The sequence below is a fragment of the Falco punctatus genome (assembly GCF_963210335.1).
Source record: "Falco punctatus genome assembly, chromosome: 4".
NCBI classification, from domain to species: domain Eukaryota; kingdom Metazoa; phylum Chordata; class Aves; order Falconiformes; family Falconidae; genus Falco; species Falco punctatus.
In genome coordinates, this window is record NC_137583.1 from 85595517 (window position 1) to 85617976 (window position 22460).

At 43.0% G+C, this 22460-nt stretch overlaps 1 protein-coding gene across 4 annotated transcripts in view; it reads right to left on the reverse strand.

The window, feature by feature from the left end:
- The window catches only part of TPK1 (thiamin pyrophosphokinase 1), a 314750-nt gene that overhangs the window by 54675 nt on the left and 237615 nt on the right, over window positions 1-22460 (reverse strand). For 2 of the 4 annotated variants that reach the window (XM_080386111.1, XM_080386108.1), the window contains one exon: window positions 9503-9677. In XM_080386111.1, coding sequence (XP_080242237.1) covers window positions 9503-9677 — 175 coding nt within the window. The remainder of the gene's footprint in view (window positions 1-9502; window positions 9678-22460) is intronic. The other 2 variants (XM_080386110.1, XM_080386109.1) reach the window with 1 other exon arrangement.

Below are 22460 nucleotides of genomic sequence, written 5' to 3' on the forward strand. Positions count from 1 at the left end.
TAGATAACATTTAAAATATTAAATTATTCTGTCTATTACAGAACAAAATAATGACATAGACAGTAAGAAGGCAAGGAATAATTAATTATACTTTGAGTGGGAGAGAGGGTTGGCTAAATTTATTGGGATGAAAACTAAAATTTGATATGTGAAATGAATGGAAAACTGACTGTACTTCAGCTTAAACTGACTACCTATAATATCAAATTACATAATTATTATTAAACAAAGATCAGAAATAGAACACCTGTTAAAATCCAGAATGTTACTGTTTAAGCTACCATCACCCAGTTTCAAACTACATGAAAGAAATACCCTGAAGAACACCGACTCATTCATGCCACAGCTTTCAGCTCTACATTGAGCTTTTAAATGCATAATCCAGATTTATGATATTAAAGCTCTCTATAACTGTGGTTTGCCTTTTTTTTTTATGTTATCAATGCTTCGTAAAATGTAACACCCCCCCCCCCCCGATATTTCTCTTTATAACTTGCTTTTTTCCCCAGTTTGTTTTTATAAGGAAAACAAACCCTATCTTTCTTTCCAACTCCCCTGCTTTAAATCAAGAAGCAAGCTCCTGATGAGTGTTCACGCAGCTGATTAGAAAATTGTCTCATAAACAGCATCATTAAGTGGCATGCCAATCAGCGGTGATACACTGGTATTGCTGGTGCCTGTGTAAATTATAGAGTTATGCCCTACGCTTGGGAAACCTAAATGTACAATTCTGAGATTTCTTGTTGGCAATTAGATTATAAATGCTGTGTTCTAATGTTTAACAGCATGAGAATATATTTATCACGTACTGTATCCACAGAATACAGAAAGGAAAAAAAAAATTCTAATTGGAGGAGACTTTCCAAAGAAGCTGTTACAATGGTACCCCCCAACACTGAAAGCTTATAAAAGAGGAACCTTTTTTTAGGTTTTTCAGCAGTGATGCCATAGGACTGTACGATCTGTGGACTGTAAGATCTCTTGACATGCATTCCTCCTCCATTTATTTGGATCTACTATTTGGTTGATGACATGTATCACCACTCACTTAAAATATACTAAAATTTTTTGGAATTGTTTGAAAAGTTTCATTGGTTTTATTGATATTTTTCTATTAAATATATGGAAAAGCTTCAAAACATAAGTAACACAGGAAATTCAGCTACCACATGCTGACCTAGACTTGTATTGATACAATGTGACATCCTACATACAGTTATCTGTCAATAATACATGCACTCACATTCACTTGGGTGTAATCCACACGGAAGATGACTCTTAAGAAATGCTAAGGCTGCAAAGTCATGGACTCAAGACCTGTGGGATGCCAGAATGAGAGCTTGCCTGTGAAATTTTAATTCAGGTTCTTTAGCTTTCAACTTTTAATTATACAGTAACATTAACCAAGCAGTCCAGACTTGTTTCAGTAAATGGTATTCTCTTCACTGACACACTTGGAGCCCTGATTCGCCATAGTGCCTTCTGCCTTATTTACTCCACAGATTTAAACTGCATTGAATGCATGCATATGAAACTCCTCACGGGTTTCTGCCTGTTGCTTATTACAATAGAATTGATAATGGCATTGCACCTGTTAAAATGTTCCAGAGCAAAAGCACAGGCACATCGATGTCAAAAGTAGGTATCCTAAGGATGATATCACAGCTCTCATTTTGAAGTATCCTGCACTTTACAGGACCGAGGCAGAGCTCTCAGGGACATCAGAGAGCTGAGAGCTCAGCTCCAGTGCTAAGAGAAATGAACAGCTAACTTGCAAGTAGCTAAAGTACTTCCATAGAGTAAAAACTCCAGACAACCGACGGCCTGAACCACAAAAAAATCCCACTTTTCAGCAGTAATTCACCTTATTCCTCCCAGGTATCTCATTTTCTGCAGTGGGAGAGGCTTGTACACATCCACACCTTCAACTATGGCTCCAGATTCATTCCCAGAGAATACACCTGGGACACTGAATGATGCCAGTGTCCTGAATCTATAAGCACAATTACATCCAACAATACTGCTTAACTTTATTTCTCTGTTTCTGGTTTTCCCTATTTTCCCAGACTTGAATTGGTAGCCATAAGAGGACAAGTAATTTCTTCTTGTTTTTAAATCAAATGCCAATGCCATCTTTTGCTGTTGGATCAATACCCAGGCAGATCCTGTGGACAGGTCTGCACCACTTCAGCTGACCAGTCTACTGACAGCAGAAACAAGCTGTTATCCCTGGACAGCAGTGGAAAACAAAGGAGATTGCTAACAGCAGAGAAATAACAAGACTGAGAAATTTTGGTCTCAATTCAATGCTTCAAAAGGGAAGATGTCAACTGGCAGCTTAAACCACCTCTGTTCTCATTTTCTCAATCTCTGCGTTCATATCTTCCCACATTTTGATGTTATCTGCCCTTTCTTCTCCCTCAAACATGTTCCTAATCCCAGATGTGATCTCCACACATCCCAGTTTTGCCACTCTCTCTTTTTTCTTCCCCTTCCTGCTGTTGCCCTGACTCCCCCATGTGGATTTACTGCCCCAAAGAAGCCCCAGCTGCTTCTAGGGCAAGACATGTATTCATCTATCAGAAATCCATACTTTCCAACTCCACTGAAAACAACAGATTTGCTTAGTGGTCTGTAATTGGCATGTACATCTAAAATTAACAGTTCCAGAGCACACTCATTACAGTCCGTTGTTAACGGCTTATTAATTACACATCAGGATGCCATAAATAACTTACAGCCAAACATAACTTTTTAGAATCATACAACAAAAGTCAGTGACAACATCCACCAGACTTCTGTTCCCTCCAGAACTTCATGTAACATCAAGGAAAAACCCACCTCTTCTTGCCCAGAAACATCTAGAGGCAAAACCTGGAGGAGAGGAGGGCCCCCTCAGATACAACGAGCAAAGTGTTGTATTTCAAAATATCCTATTCAGAATATCAGACTATTTCAGAAAACTCCTCCACAAAGGAGTCAGTGAATGAAGAATTGAGACACTGTAGAGGGAATATCCAGAACTGTTTGCCATTAAGGTATGGGAATAGATCACTGCAGAGGAAACACTTTCCTCCAGTGTCATGTTTTTGGGGAGAAGAGATCAATCACATACACCAATATGTACTAAAAAATAAACAGAACTAAATGGTCCATAAACAAACTGGAAAGGAGGAGCCAGTTCTTAACAGTAACGCCTACCTGCTTGTGCGACCCCCCCAAAATCTAAAGAGCACGCTTGTTCGTTAGCCGAGTTGACACAGACAAACACATCTCATTTATTATCTCTGGGAGACTCTAGCCAGACGTGACTGATTTGTCCTCCTACTGGTCCTTGCCCTTTTGTGGTTCTGCAGAGATGTTGGGAACTGGCAATAACTCACCACATGCTTCAGAGAGCTTTCTTGTTTTTGGAAATCTCTCGGCAGTGCGACATTTACATTTATTATGGCTGATTCTGGGCATTTAAATATGAAAACAATTAAAGTATATTTGCAAGGGATATGACAAACGAGCATTTGTACTCCAGCCAATTTTTCACTGACTTTCATTCAAGTACACTGTTATGTTTCAGCTTTGCCTCTGCCATTGCCTAAATGAGATGATTTCCCAGTATCCATATGGGCAGGTTGATGGATGAGAATGGCTTTAGGGTTAAATGTCTTTAGTATAAACTCAAAGATCTCTTTCTTGGAAAAATTCTGCTCCAGCACTCACCGATGGAAACGCAGAGCCCCCATTGAAACCTGCAGAAATACACTGGAGCCCAGCAGCTCTCCGGCTGCCTGCAGCTCTCCCGCCGCCCCAGAAAGGCGCTTTGCCTTTATGACTCGTATCCTTCAGTAGCATCAGGTTGCTTTTGATTTTCATGTGACTTTTGGATCCTCACCAATCTGCTGCCACCGGAGAGATGAGGATTATCTGTGCTGAAGCTGGGCTGAAGCAGAGCACCTGTTTCCTCACACCTCCAGGTTACATTCACACTGGCAGAAGCAGGGGCTGAAGCAACATAGGGGACAAAAGGGAAAGAGCAGCGTTTGGCTCTCTTCACAACCCTCTCACCTCCGTGTTAATAACGGAATTAGTTCCCATGGTTGCAGTGTGCCATGGCAATGTAGCCAGACATAAGTAAGTGCCTCCAGTTTACTTCAGTAATTACTTAGGTTGTGGAGAGCCATCCGCTCTGTGCACAGCTGTGCTGCAGAAGTCTCTCTGAGATTTTTTTTATTCTACCCCTTTCTGGCAATTACTGCCTACTACTGCTGTACGGAAGGATCATACACACACTCCCTGTGTGCCATTAAAGACGGCCATCCAGCTGGGCTGAACTTGTTGGTGGACGTGGTTTGAGCTAGTTCAGAACGAAGGTGCTCACATGAATCTTCCCCTAAGTGGAGTCCTGCAGCATTAACGCTGCCCCAGCAGTGTGATCTGGAAGAGCGTATCTGTTTATCACCTTAAAGCAGCCTTTCCAAACTGAATGCCAGGACCCTGCTACCTTGCTAAAGAGGAGCTGGAACCAAATCTCCCTCCCGCTAATTCCAAACATTCCTTGTGATATGTGGAAATGGATTGAACGTGTGACCTCAAAGCCCCGTTTCCAGCCCCTTTACAAAGTCTGACTGAGTTTTCAAGCTGCTATTCTGGAAAAAATGCAAATACAGCTTTAGGGGCCCAGCACAACCGAGCTCGATGTTCATCAGCCCTTTAATGTACGCCAAATAGTCTTTTTGCTTCAAAATCATTTCATGCAATGCTAAGCAATGGCCTCGTTGCTTTTGCTGACTTGCAGTAAACCAGTGGGATGCCAGGCTGCCACCATCAGAACATCTGCTTTATTGGAAAAGAATTTCAGCAGGCCTTGCCTTGTAATAAATGATGTGACCCTGGAAGGCAGACAGCAGCACTCCCGCAGGCAAACAGCTCGCAAAAGGTCAAAATCACCCAAAGCTTTGGGAGCAGCAGCAGCATTTCCGTCACCCTGCCCTACCCAGGGTCTCAAAGCCGTAATGAATAAGGGAAAAAAGACATCACTGCAGCTCTGAAGATAGATCCCAGCTTGGATCTATCATAGATTGGAAGTCTTCTACCAGTGAGAAACACGAGAACGGATGGAAGGAGAGGAAAGCAGAGGGGAGGGGAATCCAGCTATGAAGCTTGTTACTCTGCCACTGAAAACAGAGCTACTCCTGGGAGCACCACCTAGCTTGCCTCAGCCAGAACGAACTGGAGCAACAAAATGTGCTATAAAAATTACTTCAGTTATGAAACAGGTGACAGAGTGCTTATACAAACAGCTTCACTAGCACAGATACCTGTCTGCCTTAATTTACAGCCTTTCCCAGAAAAGTTCCTCACCCTCTGACTTTTTTTTAAGCAGTTATTCATTTTCTTTTGTCTTTCAGACTCTGAATTCTCCTAAAACATAAAACTCCATTGCTTTTGTAATCTTTTGTTCCATTCACAACACAACGTCAACAAAACCCCAATGAAGTAAAACAGTGCAAACATTTCAATGTTGCTAACAATGTAAACAGCATCAAAAAGATTTTGGATCCTGTTTATCTACCTCTGAAGTTAGTAGTCAGTGGATGCTCCGCTGCTACAGTTAAAGGTCTTGCTCCTGTTGTTGTTGTTATTGCTATTGCCTTTTGAAGTGAAATGACAGTGGAGCTCTTTTGAATGGTAGCATTTTACAGCAATTTAACTTCCTGCCTAAAGCAGCAAATTTGCATGAAAATTATCTGGAAAGTACAATCACACACACACAGAGTTTTTATATATATTTGCCAGCATTTTCAGGACAGGTATGACATACAGCACATCAAAGGCCATAGGGATGAAGAGTAAATTAGTTGGCAATTTTATTTTCTACAGCAATTTCCTAGAAAAGGAACCATTTGCTACAAAAGCCTACCATTACCTTCCAACCTCTTCTTCGATGAGCAGTGCAGCTAATTTCTACCTTCATTCTTATTCATCTTCCATGAAAGCACCACTGAAGACCTAATGAAGAGTGCTGGGTAATTCTGGCATTATTGGATTTTTCGTTATTTATTTATTAGACACGAGAGCTGTTATCAACAAGCAGCCAGGTGAGTCAAATCAGATAAAGCATTATCTGATTCCTGTGCTGTAAATCAGATTTTAATAGAGAAAAGATCTGTATCCCTTTGGGAGTGGAAAGAATATGTTTATAATGTGTTCCGAATGTGTGCTACACAATAGCAAGTATGGATAAGAAGTATTTTCGCTAATCAATTTTCCACTTTCTTCTCCAAGTTCTTTCACCCATAAGATGAGAACCAAAATAAATGAAAGTTCCATTTTTGCCAAGTGGTAGCAAATAATTAAGATAAGTGTGCATAAAATTATGCATAGATGTTGCATCCTCACACAGGCACACAAAAAGTCTGAATTCTGCACTATTAAAAATATAATCAAGACATCATAATTTCTCTGCTGGCAGAGTAATTTACAAATCTCAAATTTACCTAGATTGGACATTGAAATGAGATCTTTGAAAGCCTACTCTCAACCCCGACACAGCTTCTGTCTTAGGCATTTATACTTGTCTTTTTCTAGCAGAAGCTATGAAGTCTTATGACAGCACCTGTAGGTTAGACACAGATAACATTTGACTATTCCTTGAAGGTTTTGAAAATTTTAATCATGAGAGTAATCTGGATATGCTCAGACAGAAATAGGTGTTAAACACTAAAAACCTTGATGCGAAGCCAGCTCTTTCTTGTACTGCAGTGTTACTTCAATTTTGAGTGCTGGAAATTATTGTTTGCAAAAATGAGGGTTCTCCTCTCACCTAATGCATCATGTATGGCTGTTAAGACAAAACTGAAATTCTGGAATTAGTTTACTGCCCATCTACTTTAAAAAAAATATATACTTTGAGGACTGAAAAATTACTTTTTAAAAACAAACTTGTTGGGTCATACCCAATTAATTCCATAACAAACTGGAGAAAGAGGTTTATCATATTATGTTTGGATTAAAAATTCAATTTCTTTTATGAGTTACACATGAAAATGAATTCATAACCAAACCATTTTATTCACTGAGCCTTTTGAAGGTGTGTGCTTAGAGCCCCATTAACAAATGAACAGGGAACGTTCTGCCACTGCCAACTGTCAGCAGCAATTCTAACATCCATGTCACACCAGTATCTTATTCTCTTTTCTTCCCAGGTGACCCTTTGCTTCTCCAACGCAGTTTACAGGAGAACTAACATTTTTAAAAGTAATGACAAAACTACAGGCAGCACAGAAGTCATTAACACAATGAAAGCTAGTATCACCCTTAGGTTATCAGAATGTAAGGCTTATTAATTAAGGAAAAAATCCCTTTTCCTTTTTGTTGGCTGCAACTACACTGATTTGTTTTATCAGTATCTGAACAGTAACCTGATTCAATATCTGTACTTGCATGAGTAAAGGTTAGCTCTAATCACCTGGGCACAAGAGCAGTTTCAAGCTGGAATGCTTCACACCTTCAAGGAAGACTATAATTTTTGTTTTCATGTATCTGTGATGACAATGCAGTGAAATAAATGAAGGAAATATGATCTGTGAGAAACATGAATACTGAGACTGAAAGTATCGCCTGTAATGGGGTGCAGCATACACATCACTAAGGAAAACACTGTAAAGGTCTGAGGTTTCCTCTCGGAAATAGCAACAAGGACTGGGAGAAGCTGAGATGGTGGTGTCATGTTAACATGAAACAAGTAGGAGACAGTCACTTAAAAACCTTTTTGTTCCCCAGAAAAAGAAAAAAAAAACAACAAAAAACCAAAACAAGACTGAATTAAGCGTAGTAAAAATCCCAGTAGGTCCATATCTAGCTATGCCTCTAAGTAACCTGAAGAAGTTTATTTCAGCACTAGAATGAAAAACATGGAAGAAACGGTTATCTCAACCCAATCCTAGATACAAACTTACTATTTGCTGCCATTGCACCTCCCTGGCACAGGTAGGCTAGTACCCCCTTCCTCCTCAGCCTCAGCAGGTCGGGTAATCATAACTTAGCAGCAACAAAGCCATGTCATTTGCGGGAGCAGACAGACTACCTTTAAAATTACCATCTTTCTAATGAGCACCTTGTAAATCTGATGAAATTTATGTTATTAAACTCAAAAAAGATTCTGATGTATTTGAAAAATAACTTCTTAAACTAATAACCAAAACCACCAGAAAGGACCGAAACCTTATAGTGTCCACCGCATTTTGAGCCACACAATAGCCTCTTGCAGAGTGACACAGGCTTCAGAGATGTTCCCTTCAGTACCATGAGGCTGGTTTGATCTTCATTCACCTCCCTCTGAAGGGTAGAATGTTTACTGAGAAATGAGAAGTCCCTCAGTGCAATGGGCCACAAAATTTGCTGCACAACAGGAGATGAGCAGATGAAGATTCAATACCTTATTTGTCAACTGTACTTATAAGTACAAATGAAAATATTTGACTCTTTTTCACATTAAGAGAATGTCTGTTGTACAATACATTCAGCTCTTGCAATTCAGTTTAAAAGGATGAAAACATCACTAGCCAGACAGCTCCTGAAATCAATGCCATATTTATAACTTTTATCATTAGTGAGCTGCTAATGCCTACTATCTCCTTAACTGCACATGCTCAAACCCTCTGTGGAACCAGACACTCCCTAGATCAGCTCACGTGCTGCCGGCCGGCACAGTGGGTCAGCCTCACGTTAATCCCTGTCCAAGGAAGGCAGCGCAGTGCAAACTGTGAGCACCACGTGCCCTTCCTACATGGGCAGGCTCCAAAGCCTGGCCATGTATGTCCGACTGCAACACCAGAGCCTCTCAGTCACTGCTCTGCGTCCATTAAGTTTTAATGAATATTCATCTAAAATATCCCGTTATTTTCCTGATTAAATACATCCTGAATGACTCAGTGTGGGAGGAGGGGGCCGGAGGATGAAGGGTGTTTCAATTTTTTTTGGTCAAGAAACCTCCTTTCTCTACAGATACATGTCTCTGTTCTAGATCACATGCACCTTTTCCCACTTTAAAATAAGGAAAAGATCTATTCCTTCAGAGTCGACAGACAATATATGCGTAGCAGTTCAGGGGAAGTGAGGCAGCTTTAATAATCTGTATCACATTATTATTTGTCTGTTGTAACTTTATGGCTTATAACCAGGAGTTTAGGGACTCTTAGATTCCCCTCCCTGGAGGGCAATGTATCATGATCGTAATGTATCATGACCTCAACAAATGTTCTATTTAAACAGCACAATGACTCCCAAATGGAAAACACATTTCTGCCTGCGATATCTCAGGTTTAAATGTATTTCTCTTCTTTTTTTTTTAAATAAAAATTCATTTCTGGAAAAAAGTGGCCTGGCAGGGATTCAATGCCATGCTCCACCTTGAACATGTATGGCCCTTCAGCACTGGTAAGGCTGGTGCCAACGCGCGGTTGGCGTGATGACAAACCCACCACCCCGGGGGTGTCAGACTTACTGAGGTTCCACCTGAGGCCCGTCGTGGTGACGCTCTCGCAGGAGTTCCCAATGGGGATAAGGCCACACCAGGCACCTTCCAGTCCCGTGTCCACACGCAGCTTGTGCTTGCCCTGCAAGGCAGAAGGGGCTCGAGTCAGTGCTCGCCAGGCACCTGGCCAGCACTTGCCACAGACCTGGCAAATAAACCAGAAAGTACTTAGATGGAGACAGGTCCAGAACATCCCCAAAAAGCTCAGGAATACTTGGCTGCAGGAATTCAGATTGTTGATGTTTACAGAGGGAGAAGGGACATGTGCTTGGGTTCCAGACCTCATGGCTTTCGAAAAGGTTGTTTCTGGGCTTTTCGAAGCAGGATCTGGCTTTACTCGTTCTTCCCTGGCAGTTTTTGAAGAGGCACTTCTGTCAAAGCTAGGCTTTTTAGTGCTGTGAAATCCAGGCAGCCTGACCCATCCATTCACCTTTTTCCTCATCTAAACATCTGTGTTTCACTTCCTAAACTATACTAGTCAAAGCACCACCAAAATGCCTTCATTATTTTGACATCTGTAAAATTTCATGCACTTCTCCAGGCATGTACTCTTCCCAGAACAAAGAATACATGCAGAAATTTAACGAGGTGCTAGAGAAATGAACTTAAATATTTAGAGTAATCTGCTTACACTAAGTAGGAACAACAAAGTGAAATTAAAACACATTTTTTGCACATCTAAGATAAATTCATCTTGTAACTATCCAGTTCATGGGATACAGGAGAAGCTCTTAGTTAGTACTTATAGGCACTGCGTGAACATCTTGCCAGGTATCAGCATATGAACAGTTGCACGGAAGAGTAGAGGTGGAAATCTTTTACAGAACAGGGGAAAAAGGAAAAAAAAAAAAGCAGCTGAATGTTAAGAGTTCTGGCACAATCTGTGTTCTAAGAAACTAAGAAAGTGTTTATGAAAAATAGCTACAAGAAAACAGCAAATGCAAAACAGTGACAAGATCAGTGGAAAAAATCATCCTCTTGTCTCTTCTATACAGGTAATTTTTTCTTTCAAACAAGCACAAGTTTCATCTGGGGAAAGGTTAGGATTCTTTGAAACAGAGGGTTCTTTGGGGTTTTATTCTCTTGTGGATGCACAGGCAAGTTAAACCCTCCAGCATATCTTTCACATACAAACTCTTTGTCACTATAAATAAAATCAGATATGCCCACTTATTAATCTACCAAAATAAAAGGACTGTCTGAAACCCAATGAGTATTTATACTAAAAGAAAAAAGAACAGTTGAACCATAAAACTCAGGTAAATGTCCCAAGCAGCGAAAAGACTTTCTCACAAATTTTCTTTGTGGAATGTATTTAAGTTTTTTTCTTATGTCCTGTCCTCTCACACGCTCATTCCAAATCCCCTGGCAAATATAAAGTTACTAGTTAGAAAGTCAGAACTGGAGAGAAAACATGTTATTGCTGAGATGTTAACGACTGAGGCGTTCGACAGCTTCTCCTGTTAATGCCAAATGCATTATGAAGAAACAACTTCAATACATGTCATGCTCTCAGTTAACAAATGAACCTTGGAAAAGCTGTCAATTAAGGAGTATCAGATTGCATAGCTTAAGCCTGTTTGATTGCAGAGCAACAAGAAAACCAATCCAATACCATCTATCTTCTCAGGGTGTCCAGCTTCATGTGGTAATGAGCCCCGTATTTCCATAGTGGTTGTGAACGCTTGCATGCCACATTCAGAGGTGTAACCAATTCAGCCTTGATAACCTTTTAATTATGCAATATGCCACACTACTCCTCTCTCAGAGTACAGAGGGGAGCAGGAAAGGGAGAGGAGAGCTGCAAGTACAAGCTCTCTCGTTATGCGATTGCAGATATTGTCTATAATGAAGCTGATGATGAAGGAGAGAACGAAGGGGCGGAACTGGCTGTTCCTAATGAATGTGCATATTGCTGCTCAGAGCTGCTTGAGGAGAGCAGCAAACACACCGCGTTTATCAGTTAGTAAAGGAATATGAAAAAGAGAGATAAAAGTAACTGGCCCGACAGAGAACCTCATTAAGTCCTGTATTCTCAAAAACTGTGCCTACCCACTGGTAGGTTTGCGTTGCCTATTGCATGACATTCTGGTCCAGCTTACAGATAGGGATGTGATTCAATAGAAATGTATGCAGAAAGCTGTCTTTCTGTGATCATGAAATAAATCTTGAAAACAAAAGATGCCACTACTAGAGGCTCGCTAATATCCAGGATTTTGTCAGGAGTCTTTTCATGCCTGATACTTCCCTGACATCCCAGTTCACACATCCCAGTGATTACGTGAGAATCTTGACTCTTCCCTGCAAGGACATTTTCTAGCCCTCAGTTGTTAAGAGAAATCTCAAACCAGGAGCCCAAAGGGCTAAACTCAAAGCAGCAAATAAACCGGAATTAAAATATTAAAAGGTAAATTAATTTTTTAAAAAACCCTCTCAGCTGTTAAGCCAACCTCATGGCTTAGAGATGGTTCACTGATATTACACAAGACCATTTTTAAGACTTTAACTAAATCAGTAAGGGATCTTAATATTTTTGGGGACAGTGGGAAAAGGGAAATGGTCATTGGGAAAAAACAAACAACCCCCCCAAATATTCCATTCATTTTTGCCAAAAACCATGAATCAGCCAAGGCTATTGTAAAGTACAGCTCTAAATTCAAAGCACTGTGAATCTGCCATGGGGGAGATTTGGTGCCCAGGCTTATCTTCAAATTTTTGAGTACAGATCTTTCAACCAAGCAAGATGGAACTGCTATTTGCAGGAGGAAGGGAGGATCAGAGCTTGTAATTTGCAAATACAAGTAATAATTTGTTCTATTTAAGTTTCTGTGATTAAAGGAACAATTATATACTGGCACTTAAAATACGAAACTGTTCTCAGTTTCTGCAGAACTCCTAGTTCCAAAATTAGGATTAAAAAGAAAACCAAAGCTTGACCAAATAAATCCCTCCTCCTTAAATTTTTTGTCTCTGTAGGAAGCAACTGAAATATTTTCACATTTAACTTAAGAATCAAGTATTACCATGTTTGAATGATACTGGTGATAAAATAATGGCAAATAATACAGCTGCATTGATTTTTATCTTATTAAGTCAGTTTTGAAAAACATTGATCAATCTTCAGCATTGATTTTTTTTTCTTCATTTTTGTCTCTGATGCTGGGAAATAAGATCAATTTCTAAGTTCAGCAATAAGAAGAAAATGTCAGAAGATATTTTTAAGAATGCTTCTCCCATATATGTTACACCTTTCCTTTTGATTCTAACCTTGTGTTATAAGAAAACATTTAAGCAGTAGTGGTTAAATATACACCCACTCCCAACACTGGTCCTGCTGAGAAGAGCCCTAAAGACACAGCTGTTCTCTGTCACATCTCCCAACTGAAAGGATTAGAAGTCTGACTGTCAGGAACTTGTGTAACTAACCCTATTCGAGGTTGTAAGATGCTAAAATCCTTAGTAAAAAATTTGCAAGCTGAAAAGCATATAAGCAGTGTCAAGATAAAAGTGATAGCATCTTATGCATGCACAATATAGAGAAAATTACTTCTTCGAGTACTCTAAAATAGATACAAAGCGACAAAATGTTATGAAAAAGGGAGAGAAGGGGGACTGATCTCCAGTACTGAATTCTAAAGGGATCTGAAGTAGGGAAACGTGGAAGCTGGTAGGCTGGAACTGGACACAGAGGAGAAGCACAAAGTCAGTTAACAAGATGCTGGGAAGGAATAAGGAATTAAAATTAAGCTTTAAAAAAAACAAATTAAGAAAGGTATAATAAGCAGATCTTAGAAACTGCTGAAGGACTAGGACATGTGAAAGGTAACAGGGAAGGAAAAGGAATTACTTACAGGATTAGAGGACAAAGCAACCTTATTTCAATTTTCTGGCTCCCCTGACAGGTTGTCCATTATAAATAAAATTACTGAATAACTCCTAGAAGTCACAGATTTTCTAAATGGTATTCTTTCACCTGTGCTTGTTGTGAGATCTGGAGCTACAGAAAAATAGGATTTCTTGAGATATGGCCAACTGCTCTGTGGTACCCCCTCCATCAGCTAGATCTTGTTTTCTGCAATACTGTGATAAAACATCTTTTTATATCAGATTTGTTTCAGTGATCACTCCATAGATGGCAGCACACACTTGAAAACAACAGCAGCAGTGAAAAACTAAATACAGATGTCATAGTTACCCAGAAAAAAGGCAAAACCTACAATCTGTTTTAGTACACAAACATCTGGGCGCAGAAAATGGTTTATAGATAAAAGACCTGGGGAATGGATGGAAATCAACACGATCACCAGAGACTGCAGCAGCGAGGAAGAAAGGAACAAGGATGAAACCAAGCTGAGAACATTTATGTTTAAAACCAAATCTCATGATTGGCAATAAAGTAAAAACAAAGTTCCAGAAATATTTCTATTAATCATTAGTTGTGTAAGAGCTTGATTTAACAATAATAAAAGCTTTTAGGCTGAGATTCTGAGCATGATAAATACAGCCAATTTTTCTAAAAGGATGTATTTAAGAAGAGCTATTTTGTTATAACCCTAAAATACCATCAATTGTCTTTTCAAACAAATATACATAGCGCTGAATTTTATTTTTTTTTATTGCATGAATGCTATTCAAAGAACATTATCTGAGCCGACCAGGCTTTTTGTTGCTGTTGAAAATAAAAGTATCCACAGTTCCAGTGAAAACTTAGAAGTCTAAAAGCTTTTGTACAGCATACCAATGACTGCTTAAACTCACATGGAAAAACCAGCAGATTTATTGTACTTCAGCACAATATTCCCAACTGTTGGACCCAATGCTGCCAATCCTTACCATTGAACCCTGGTAGTGCTCCTGTACTGAAATGGATAGACTTCGGGATCTTGGTTATTTGCAAGACAGAGCCACATCAAGCCCACTCTTCAATAAGAGCACTTCATAAAACGATGACTGTACAGCGAATAAAATCCCAGGCAGTAGAGAGAATAAATTATACTCATTATTAAACCCAATTAATGACACATCTGCTTCAAACCGATTTATGGCAAGGGTATAGAAAGAAATCCCTGTGGAGGTAAGTGCCACTAAACCAAAAAAAATTTACTGTACCCTGAGGTTATACATTTAAGTGGTTGCTACTGTATATCTAACATACAAATCATCCACAAAGAGCAAATGATCCCAGAGTTTCACACATTCACACATGAACTTTTTCTATGGGCCCCGTAAAACCCTCCTGAGAATACACTTCTGGTGTAATACCAATGAAGTTTTACTGAGCATAGTAGGTGCACCCCTTGGTTTCCCATCACCTGTTGCAGCATGAGCAAGTAAAACAGCTATCTTTTGCAGTCAAGTCTATATGACTGACAAGAAAACAGCAATCCTAGGTGCAAAAAATGCAAAAATGTGTTTCACTCTGGAGACTGCAAGCAGTTAAAACTGCCAGCAGCATCTACACTGCTAACATGCACACAAAGGAAGTGATGAAAACAGTTAGTCAGGCAAAAAAGATATCTGGGAATACAGAAGTTACTTTAAAAGGGAGTTTGTGTGGTTTAATTTCTTTTCACAGAGATATCTTAAAGATTCACAAATGCCATAAATGCTGCTCCTTGTTCTACTCTGAATACTACCCTAAAAAAAACCTCATTCTGATGCAACTTCCTACTTGCAAACAAAATTCCACATTTTCTGCAGCCTACCATAAATCAATGCAAAATACACCACAAATACAGCATGAAACAATGATAATCGCGAAGTGGCTGGTCCTTCTCTAAATTCAAGCAAGCCTTACACTAGCCCAGTGTGACATTTTATCCTTGAGCTTGTGCATTTGATGCCCTATCCTCAGCAGGCCCATCATTACAGGTTTAATTAGCATTTTTAGTGATGCCTTAAAAAAATCAGAACCATTTTCTTTATATCCATTTATGAGACTACAGAGTATAATAGATTGCAGATAAGAATGAAAAGTAGACAAGCTGCTAGAAGATTTCATATTGCCTGTGTAATTATTATGCAATGTTGCAGTTAAATTGTCAATCTAGAGGGGCCTTTACTAAGGGCACTAATATTCTATAATTCCTAAGTGATGAGAATTACAGCATAATCTTTCTCATCATCCACCAGTTCATAATACATTTAGTGTCACTACTCATTCTTTTTTGTGCATCTCTACAGGGTAAGAGTCCAGAGGATCTCTTCTACCTAGACTACACTCTCTTATTTTCCTTGGTATTAGAGAAGCGTGGGAGTTAATTTAAAAGACAGGATTTTGTTCACCTAACTTGTCACAAGAAACAATTTCTTTGTAGCACTGAATTACTAAGTATTGCTGGAAGGCACCTTTATGTTATGTAAGAACAGAGAAATTTTGTGCCAGTATATAGCGCTAGAGTTTTCTTGTTTTGTTTTTTGAAAGTGCTTAGGCTCTGTCACTATACAAGAAAAAAATATGGTTATCAAGCCTATTGCATATCAGTGTTTACTAATGTATGCTATACAACAACATTTGATATGTATTTTTTCTTGTCTGGGTTGCTCTGATCGAGCTGCTTTCTTTATGCATGTTGCCTTCTCTTCCCTAGAACAGGTAATGTTTTCCCTTTTGCATACTTCTTCACAGTCTGTCCTGTGATGGAGCCTATCATGTTCTATTTAATGGTAAAGAGATTAATTGATTAATTTTTCCTTTCATCAGCTATCGACCATGTGAATCTTGGCTGGCTGTTGTTGTAGGTGCCTTCATGACTTCCCCTAAAATTCAAATCTGTTTGTCTGTTCTCAGAAGTCTACCCAGACATACTGGCAAATCTCCGTATCTCTCCTCCTCCAAAATCTCACTTGGAAATCTTCTCTACTGTATAAGTAAGAAGAATGACCCACAGGCTATTGGTCAACATCTCCTTATAGTTTCTTGTACTCCTCAATCTACATCCATGTGACGCCCTTGTTTTTTTAGGTGTTATACGATGGAGCAAATCATGAGCTGCATCAAATCATCTTCTACACCACCACCTTCTTAGTAGAACTGGCCTCATATTTGGGGGCTTCATGTTAGGACTAGGGACTTCAAGAAAGCCTAGCCTCTATAATTTCTTCAGTGCAAAGAGACTGATTGACATAGTTCTCTGCACTGAGTAGGAGAATCTTAAAAATGCTCTTTTCTTCCTTTCATTTCTGTTACTGTCACACACCTCTAGGTAAGAGAGAGAAGCTTGAAGTAGTTAAGAATGAACTTTTGAGACAATTTTCAGCACCCCTTCTTGATCTCTGTTACAGGAAGGAATAATTGGCTGTTGTTATAAAATTATTCATTGACCTGGGATAAGAAACCATGTCTATTTTCAATAGGCAGGGAAATGGTTTCTGCTTTAAAACAGGCTTCACAAAAGTGTTGTGCCCCAGATCTTGTGCTAGTACTGACTGACTGCTTCTCTCTACACCCATGAAATTCAAAGACCTGTTGTTCAGGTCAGGAAGAAGAGATATAATTAAAGAAACTTCAAGCTGGTCATTCAAACATAGATTTTTTTTCTCCTTTTTTTTCCACCTTCTCACCATTTTCTTGTATAGCTAAGTAGTCAGTTGGAGATTACAGTCCATACAAAAATCCATTCTTTTCTTGGAACACATGATGGGGGAACAGAATACTGTACCACCCTGAAGCCTGTTTTCCTCCTTTATGAATCACACTTGGATAGGAGTGTAAAGTTGATTTGCAACAGCCTTTTTATAATGGGTATAGCTTCCGTTCCCTTGCATTTCAGTGGGAACTGCACCCACATCATCAGTGACAGATTTGGTCCTCAGAATACAGAGGAATATTCACAAGCATGCTAAAATATTTCAAAGTAGGCCAACCTGAGCCCTAAATAATTGACAGTGATTTGTTACCATAAACAAATACAGTCAGCCTAGCATCTTTTCTCACAAGACTTCGAAGCTCTGAAAGTTGCATGTATCTTTCTAGCACCCATTTGTCATAGCAGTTATAATTCTCAGGGAGAATCCCAGAAGAATTCTACTGGTATGTTAAAAATACCACCTTTGTCTACCACTAAAAGTTAGAGGAAATTGTATTGTGTAGCAGACAATGAAAGAACAAAATACCCATGTGGCACTAACCTTCTGCCTTCCTTAGACCTATGCAGCAGACCTCTTATATCCCCCAAAGGAGTATTCAAAATTATCAACATGCTGCTAGCACTTAGCCCTAGCATGATGTGGCTGAGTTAAAAATTTTTGGTGTGATGAAAAAAAAGTTCAGCAGAGTTGCTACCCTGGACTTCAAGAAAGCAAGCAGTGTCCCCTGGGAATATGCTTTTGAGGGCTCCAGAGTCCACACATGCTGGTCAGCCTTTAAGAACCATCTTTTAGAGGCACAGGAGCAGGCAATCCCTTTGTGTTTTAAGTCAAGCAAGCGGGGCAGAAGACCAGCTTGGCTGAAGAGGGAACTCTGCTTGGAAATCAGCAGGAAGAAGAAATTTATGATCTCTGGAAGCAAGGTCAGGCTTTGCAGGAAGAGTACAGAGCTGTGCTCTGCATATGCAGCGAGAAGACACAAAGGGCCAAAGTTCAAGCAGAGTTGAAACTGGCCAGTGTTATGTCAGACAGTAAGAAAGGCTTTTTTCAGTATGTTGATAGCAAGAGGTCATCTAAGGAAAACACTGGAACAATACTTGCAGAAAAGTATCACCTGACAAATAGGGATGAAAAAAAAAAGTGGAGGCATTCAATGCTTTTTTTGCTTCAGTCTTTAATAATATTGATGGAACATGGGCTGCCCAGTTGTCTTGAGTTGGAGGACCACAACTGCAGGAACAGTGATTTTCTATTTGGCAACACCGACATTGCAAAGGATTTGAACTTGTCCTGAGGAAGGCACCAAAGCTGGTGAAGGGCTGGCAGGCATGGCCTCTGAGGAGTGCTGAGGACTCTGGGTTTGCCTAGTTTGGAGAGGAGGCAGCTGAGGGGCGACCTTGCTGTTCTCTCCAGTGCCAGGGCACATGGGAATGGTTCAAAGCTGTGATCATCATGGAGGTTTGGACTTGACATGAGGAAACGTTTCTGTTCTGAGAGGGTGGCCAAACCCAGGAACAGGATTCCTGGAGAGGCAGTCAATGCCCCTTGCCTGTCAGTCTTTAAGAAGCATTTATTGGGACAGAGCCCTTAATACCATGACTCAGCTCTTGGTCAGCTGAAGTGGTCAGGCAGCTGGACTAGATTATCACTGTAGGCTGCTTCCAGCTTAACTATTCTCTTTCCTCTTCTTCACGCTCCTCTTCCCTCTTCTCCGTGCTCCTCTTCCCGCATCTTCCCTCCTCTGCGCTCTCCTCTTCCCTCCTGCTCTCTCCTTGTACCTCTCCACTTTCCCCTTCCCTCCGAGCTCCTCTTCCCTCCAATCCCCTTTTCCATCTCCTCCACTCTCCTCTTCCCTCCAAGCTCCTTTTCCATCTTCTCAACTCTACTCTTCCTGCCTCTCCGCTCTCCTCTTCCCTCCACTCTCCTCTTCCACCTTCCTGCCTCTTTGCTCCCCTCTTCCCTCCTCTCTGCTCCTCTGCGCTCTCCTCTTCCATCCTCTCTGCTCTCCTCTTCCTTCCACTCTGCTCTCCTCTCCACTCCACTCTCCTCTTCCCTACCTCCTCTTTTCCCTACCAATGCATGCCAAGGAAATCTCTGCTGACATTTCTTCCCAGCCCTGCCCCAGCAGAAGGGATTGAATGGGCAGTCGTGTCCCAGCCTGGGCATTGCTGCTGTCACCTTGTGGGCAGGAGGCACGTCCCTCCTGATGGTGGACGTTTCCTGTGCATTGTCTTTCCTGTGCATTGTCTTCAGATCATTTGACCATCCGGAGAAACTTGCAAAGAACAGGTGTGGCAGGAGGTCTGTGAAAGGTTTGCGTTCATCCAGTTTCACTGGGTTTCCACAGGATGGAAAACCCCCACATCTCTGACCCTGGGGAGGCTGAGACCAAGCCCTGGGTCTGGAGCAGGATAAGCTCCTCGATGGAATGGCTGCAAACCCTTGTGAGGTGAGCAATACCTGCTCATTTCCCTGTGGATTTTTATCCTCGTACTCATTTTCAGAAATGCCTGAGCTGTTTCCCTTGAAAAGACAAGCTAAAACTCAAGATCCTGAGAACAGCAGTACTCCCTCAGAGCAGAGGTCCATTTGGTGCAACACTCAGTCTCCAAAGCAGCCAAGCAGCACTACCTAAAGGAGCCCATGAGCAGTGCAGGTCTACTTGTGCCAGGGTCCATGGGGTGCTCATAGGCCTCGGTGGCTGGGACCAGCCTCCCCTGGGACCCCCAGCGCCCCCGTCTCCTGCCAAGGGCACAGGCGACGTCTCTCAGCTCAGCCTGGGCCGTAAGTCCCTGCCCGAGCCATGCTCTAGGTGTGCCCGTGCCTGCCCCTGTCCTGGCTGGGCCTGGGCCCTGCCCTGCAGAGAGCTGTTCTCCTGGAGGGACCCCTCAGACCCCACTCACAGCTTCTCACGTAGAGCTCCAGGCACATCGCAGTGGGACGGTTCTGTTCCCTTCTGTTCCCGGCATTCACCACAGGTTGAAAAACGACAATGAGATGGTTTTGTGGAGCTGGCTCCTGCCAAGGCTTGCGATGGGCAAGAGAGCCAGAGCGCCAGGGCACGGGGGTGCCTCGGGGGTGCGAGGGCAGCGGGCAAGAACCTGGCCGAAAGGGCCCCGAGGAGCCCTGGCCAGGGGCTGTGCTCAGTGCTACCGAGGAAAAGCAGCAACCCGCGGGGGCCACGCTGGGGGCCCCCTGGCAGCCTCAAAAGCTTCCTCCCCCCGGATGCGGGGCACGAGGCCACCTTCGTGGGGCACCAGCAGCAGGCACCTGGCCAGAATGGCCCAAAGGAGCCCTGGCCAGGGGCCCTGCGCGGTGCTGCAGAGGCAGGCAAAAAACCCCGGGCAGGGACTCTTGCTCGCCCACCGCGGGGGAAAAAAAGCCTTCCTCCCCCCAGCTGCAGGGCACGAGAGGCCACCTTCGTGGGGCACCAGCGGCAGGCGGTGACCTGGCCCAAGGGACCGCAGGAGCCCTGGCAAGTGGTCGCGCTCAGTGCTGCAGAGGAAGGCAAAAAACCCCCGGGGGCCAGTGCCAATGTGCCCCGGGGGAAAATTCCTTCCTGACCCCAGGCAGCGCTGGCGATCGGCTGTTCCCTGAGCACGTGAGCGAGACCGGCCTCCTCGTCCCACGGGCTGGGCACGCCTCCCGGGAGATGCCCCAGCCCTCTTCTCCCTCAGCCCGGAGCCACCTCAGGGGCTCCCAAGAGTGACCAAACACCCCTGGCCTGATGGACCTGGGGGGACAAGAATCCTTCCTGTGCCTGGCAGGGCACCAGTGGGTGCTCCAAAGCTCTGGGACCCCTGGCAATATCTCTGCATCCCATAACTCACGGCCACTGCCCCTGGTTTCATGAGGAACAAGGATGGCGAGCTCTGCAGCGCTCCTCAAGAAAGCATTCCCTTGGTGTTGCCATGGCTGTCCAGCTGAAAAGACTTGATAGCCTTGAGCACCTCCAGGTATCGTGATCCTTCTAATCTCCTGAGGGGCTTGTGTCTGTTCCCTGAAGGCTGAAGCAGGTTTTCCATCCATCAGATGAACTTTGAACATGGCCCTGCCAGAATCTGACCTTGCAGCGGAGAAGCTCCAGCAGCTGCGTCCAGTGTCCCCCAGCCTTCCTCCCTCAGCCCCCAGGGAATCCCACCGGCCCCTCCAGGCCTTCCTCTCGGGTGTCTTCAGGCCGGTGCCAGGCCAGCTCTGGCCGGGGGACACTGGACGATGCCCCTTTTATACTCCCCCGGGGCACTGTGACTGCTGCGTTGCCAGGTGATGGCATTGTGACACGGGTGACAAAGGGGTGACACAGCCCCCCAGGCGCCACCCCAGCCCCCGCCCAGCCCCCCTGGGAGGAAAGGCTTTGGGCTTTGTGCCCGGGAGGCCCGGGGGGCTGTCCCTGCCCTTGGTGGCCATGCACGGGGCACAGCTGCTGGGCGTCCCTGGCATCTCCTCTGCCGCTGGGCTCCCGAGGACAGACCCCGGGCTGTTCCTCCTCTCTCGGGCCGTGGCAGGGACCATCCCTGCAGCCCAGCGCCCACCCTGGGAGCTGCCCCCTCTGTGCGCCAGAGGTAACGTCCATGATGTCCCACAGGCAGGAGGACGGGGCCTTGATCTGGCTGGGCACAAAGCCTGGGGTGTAAGAGGGGTGATTTGAGCAGCCAGTCTGGAGGAAAGCCAAAGCGTGACCAGAGCCCTAGGATGGGGTGGACGGTGCCAGCAGGCCGCCATGGAAATAAGACAGGCTGTGACAAACACGTGAGCAGAGGCTGCACCGGTGCGGTGGGAAGGTTGGTCGTTTCCACACCTAGAACACCTGGATCCCTGCTGGAAGCACAGCCAGGCAAAGGATGACTCTTCCAAACTGGGAAAACAGCCCACTGCTGCTACTGCCATCGCATCCCCCTTTCCCACCGAAACCGAGCTGTGCAGCTCCTCTGTTAATGGCACCCACTGGCCGTGTTTACATGGGATACAAAACGCGCTTCAGCCCTGGGGGAAAACTTTCTCAGCTTGTTTGTGAGTTTAACCTTTCTGAGAGTCATTTGCCAACCTCACTTTGTGGGTGGATGTTCAGACCTTGCCTAGAACCCTGGAAAGTGTCTTTTTCCTTTAGGATTCAGTATATGGAGTCCTGAAAGAGTAAGGCAGGTACTGCTCTTGTCATTTTGTACGTTGGTGCCCAAATTCTTCTGCACATTCAGACGATGCAAATAAGGGCATTTATATCACAGACATTCGTTTGTTTGTGAGGATGCTCAAGGTGAAAGAAAGGCTTTTGGTTCCCTCTGCTTGAACTTCGCAGGGATGTAGAGCTGCAGCATTTTCTCACCTTTCCTTACCAAGGCAC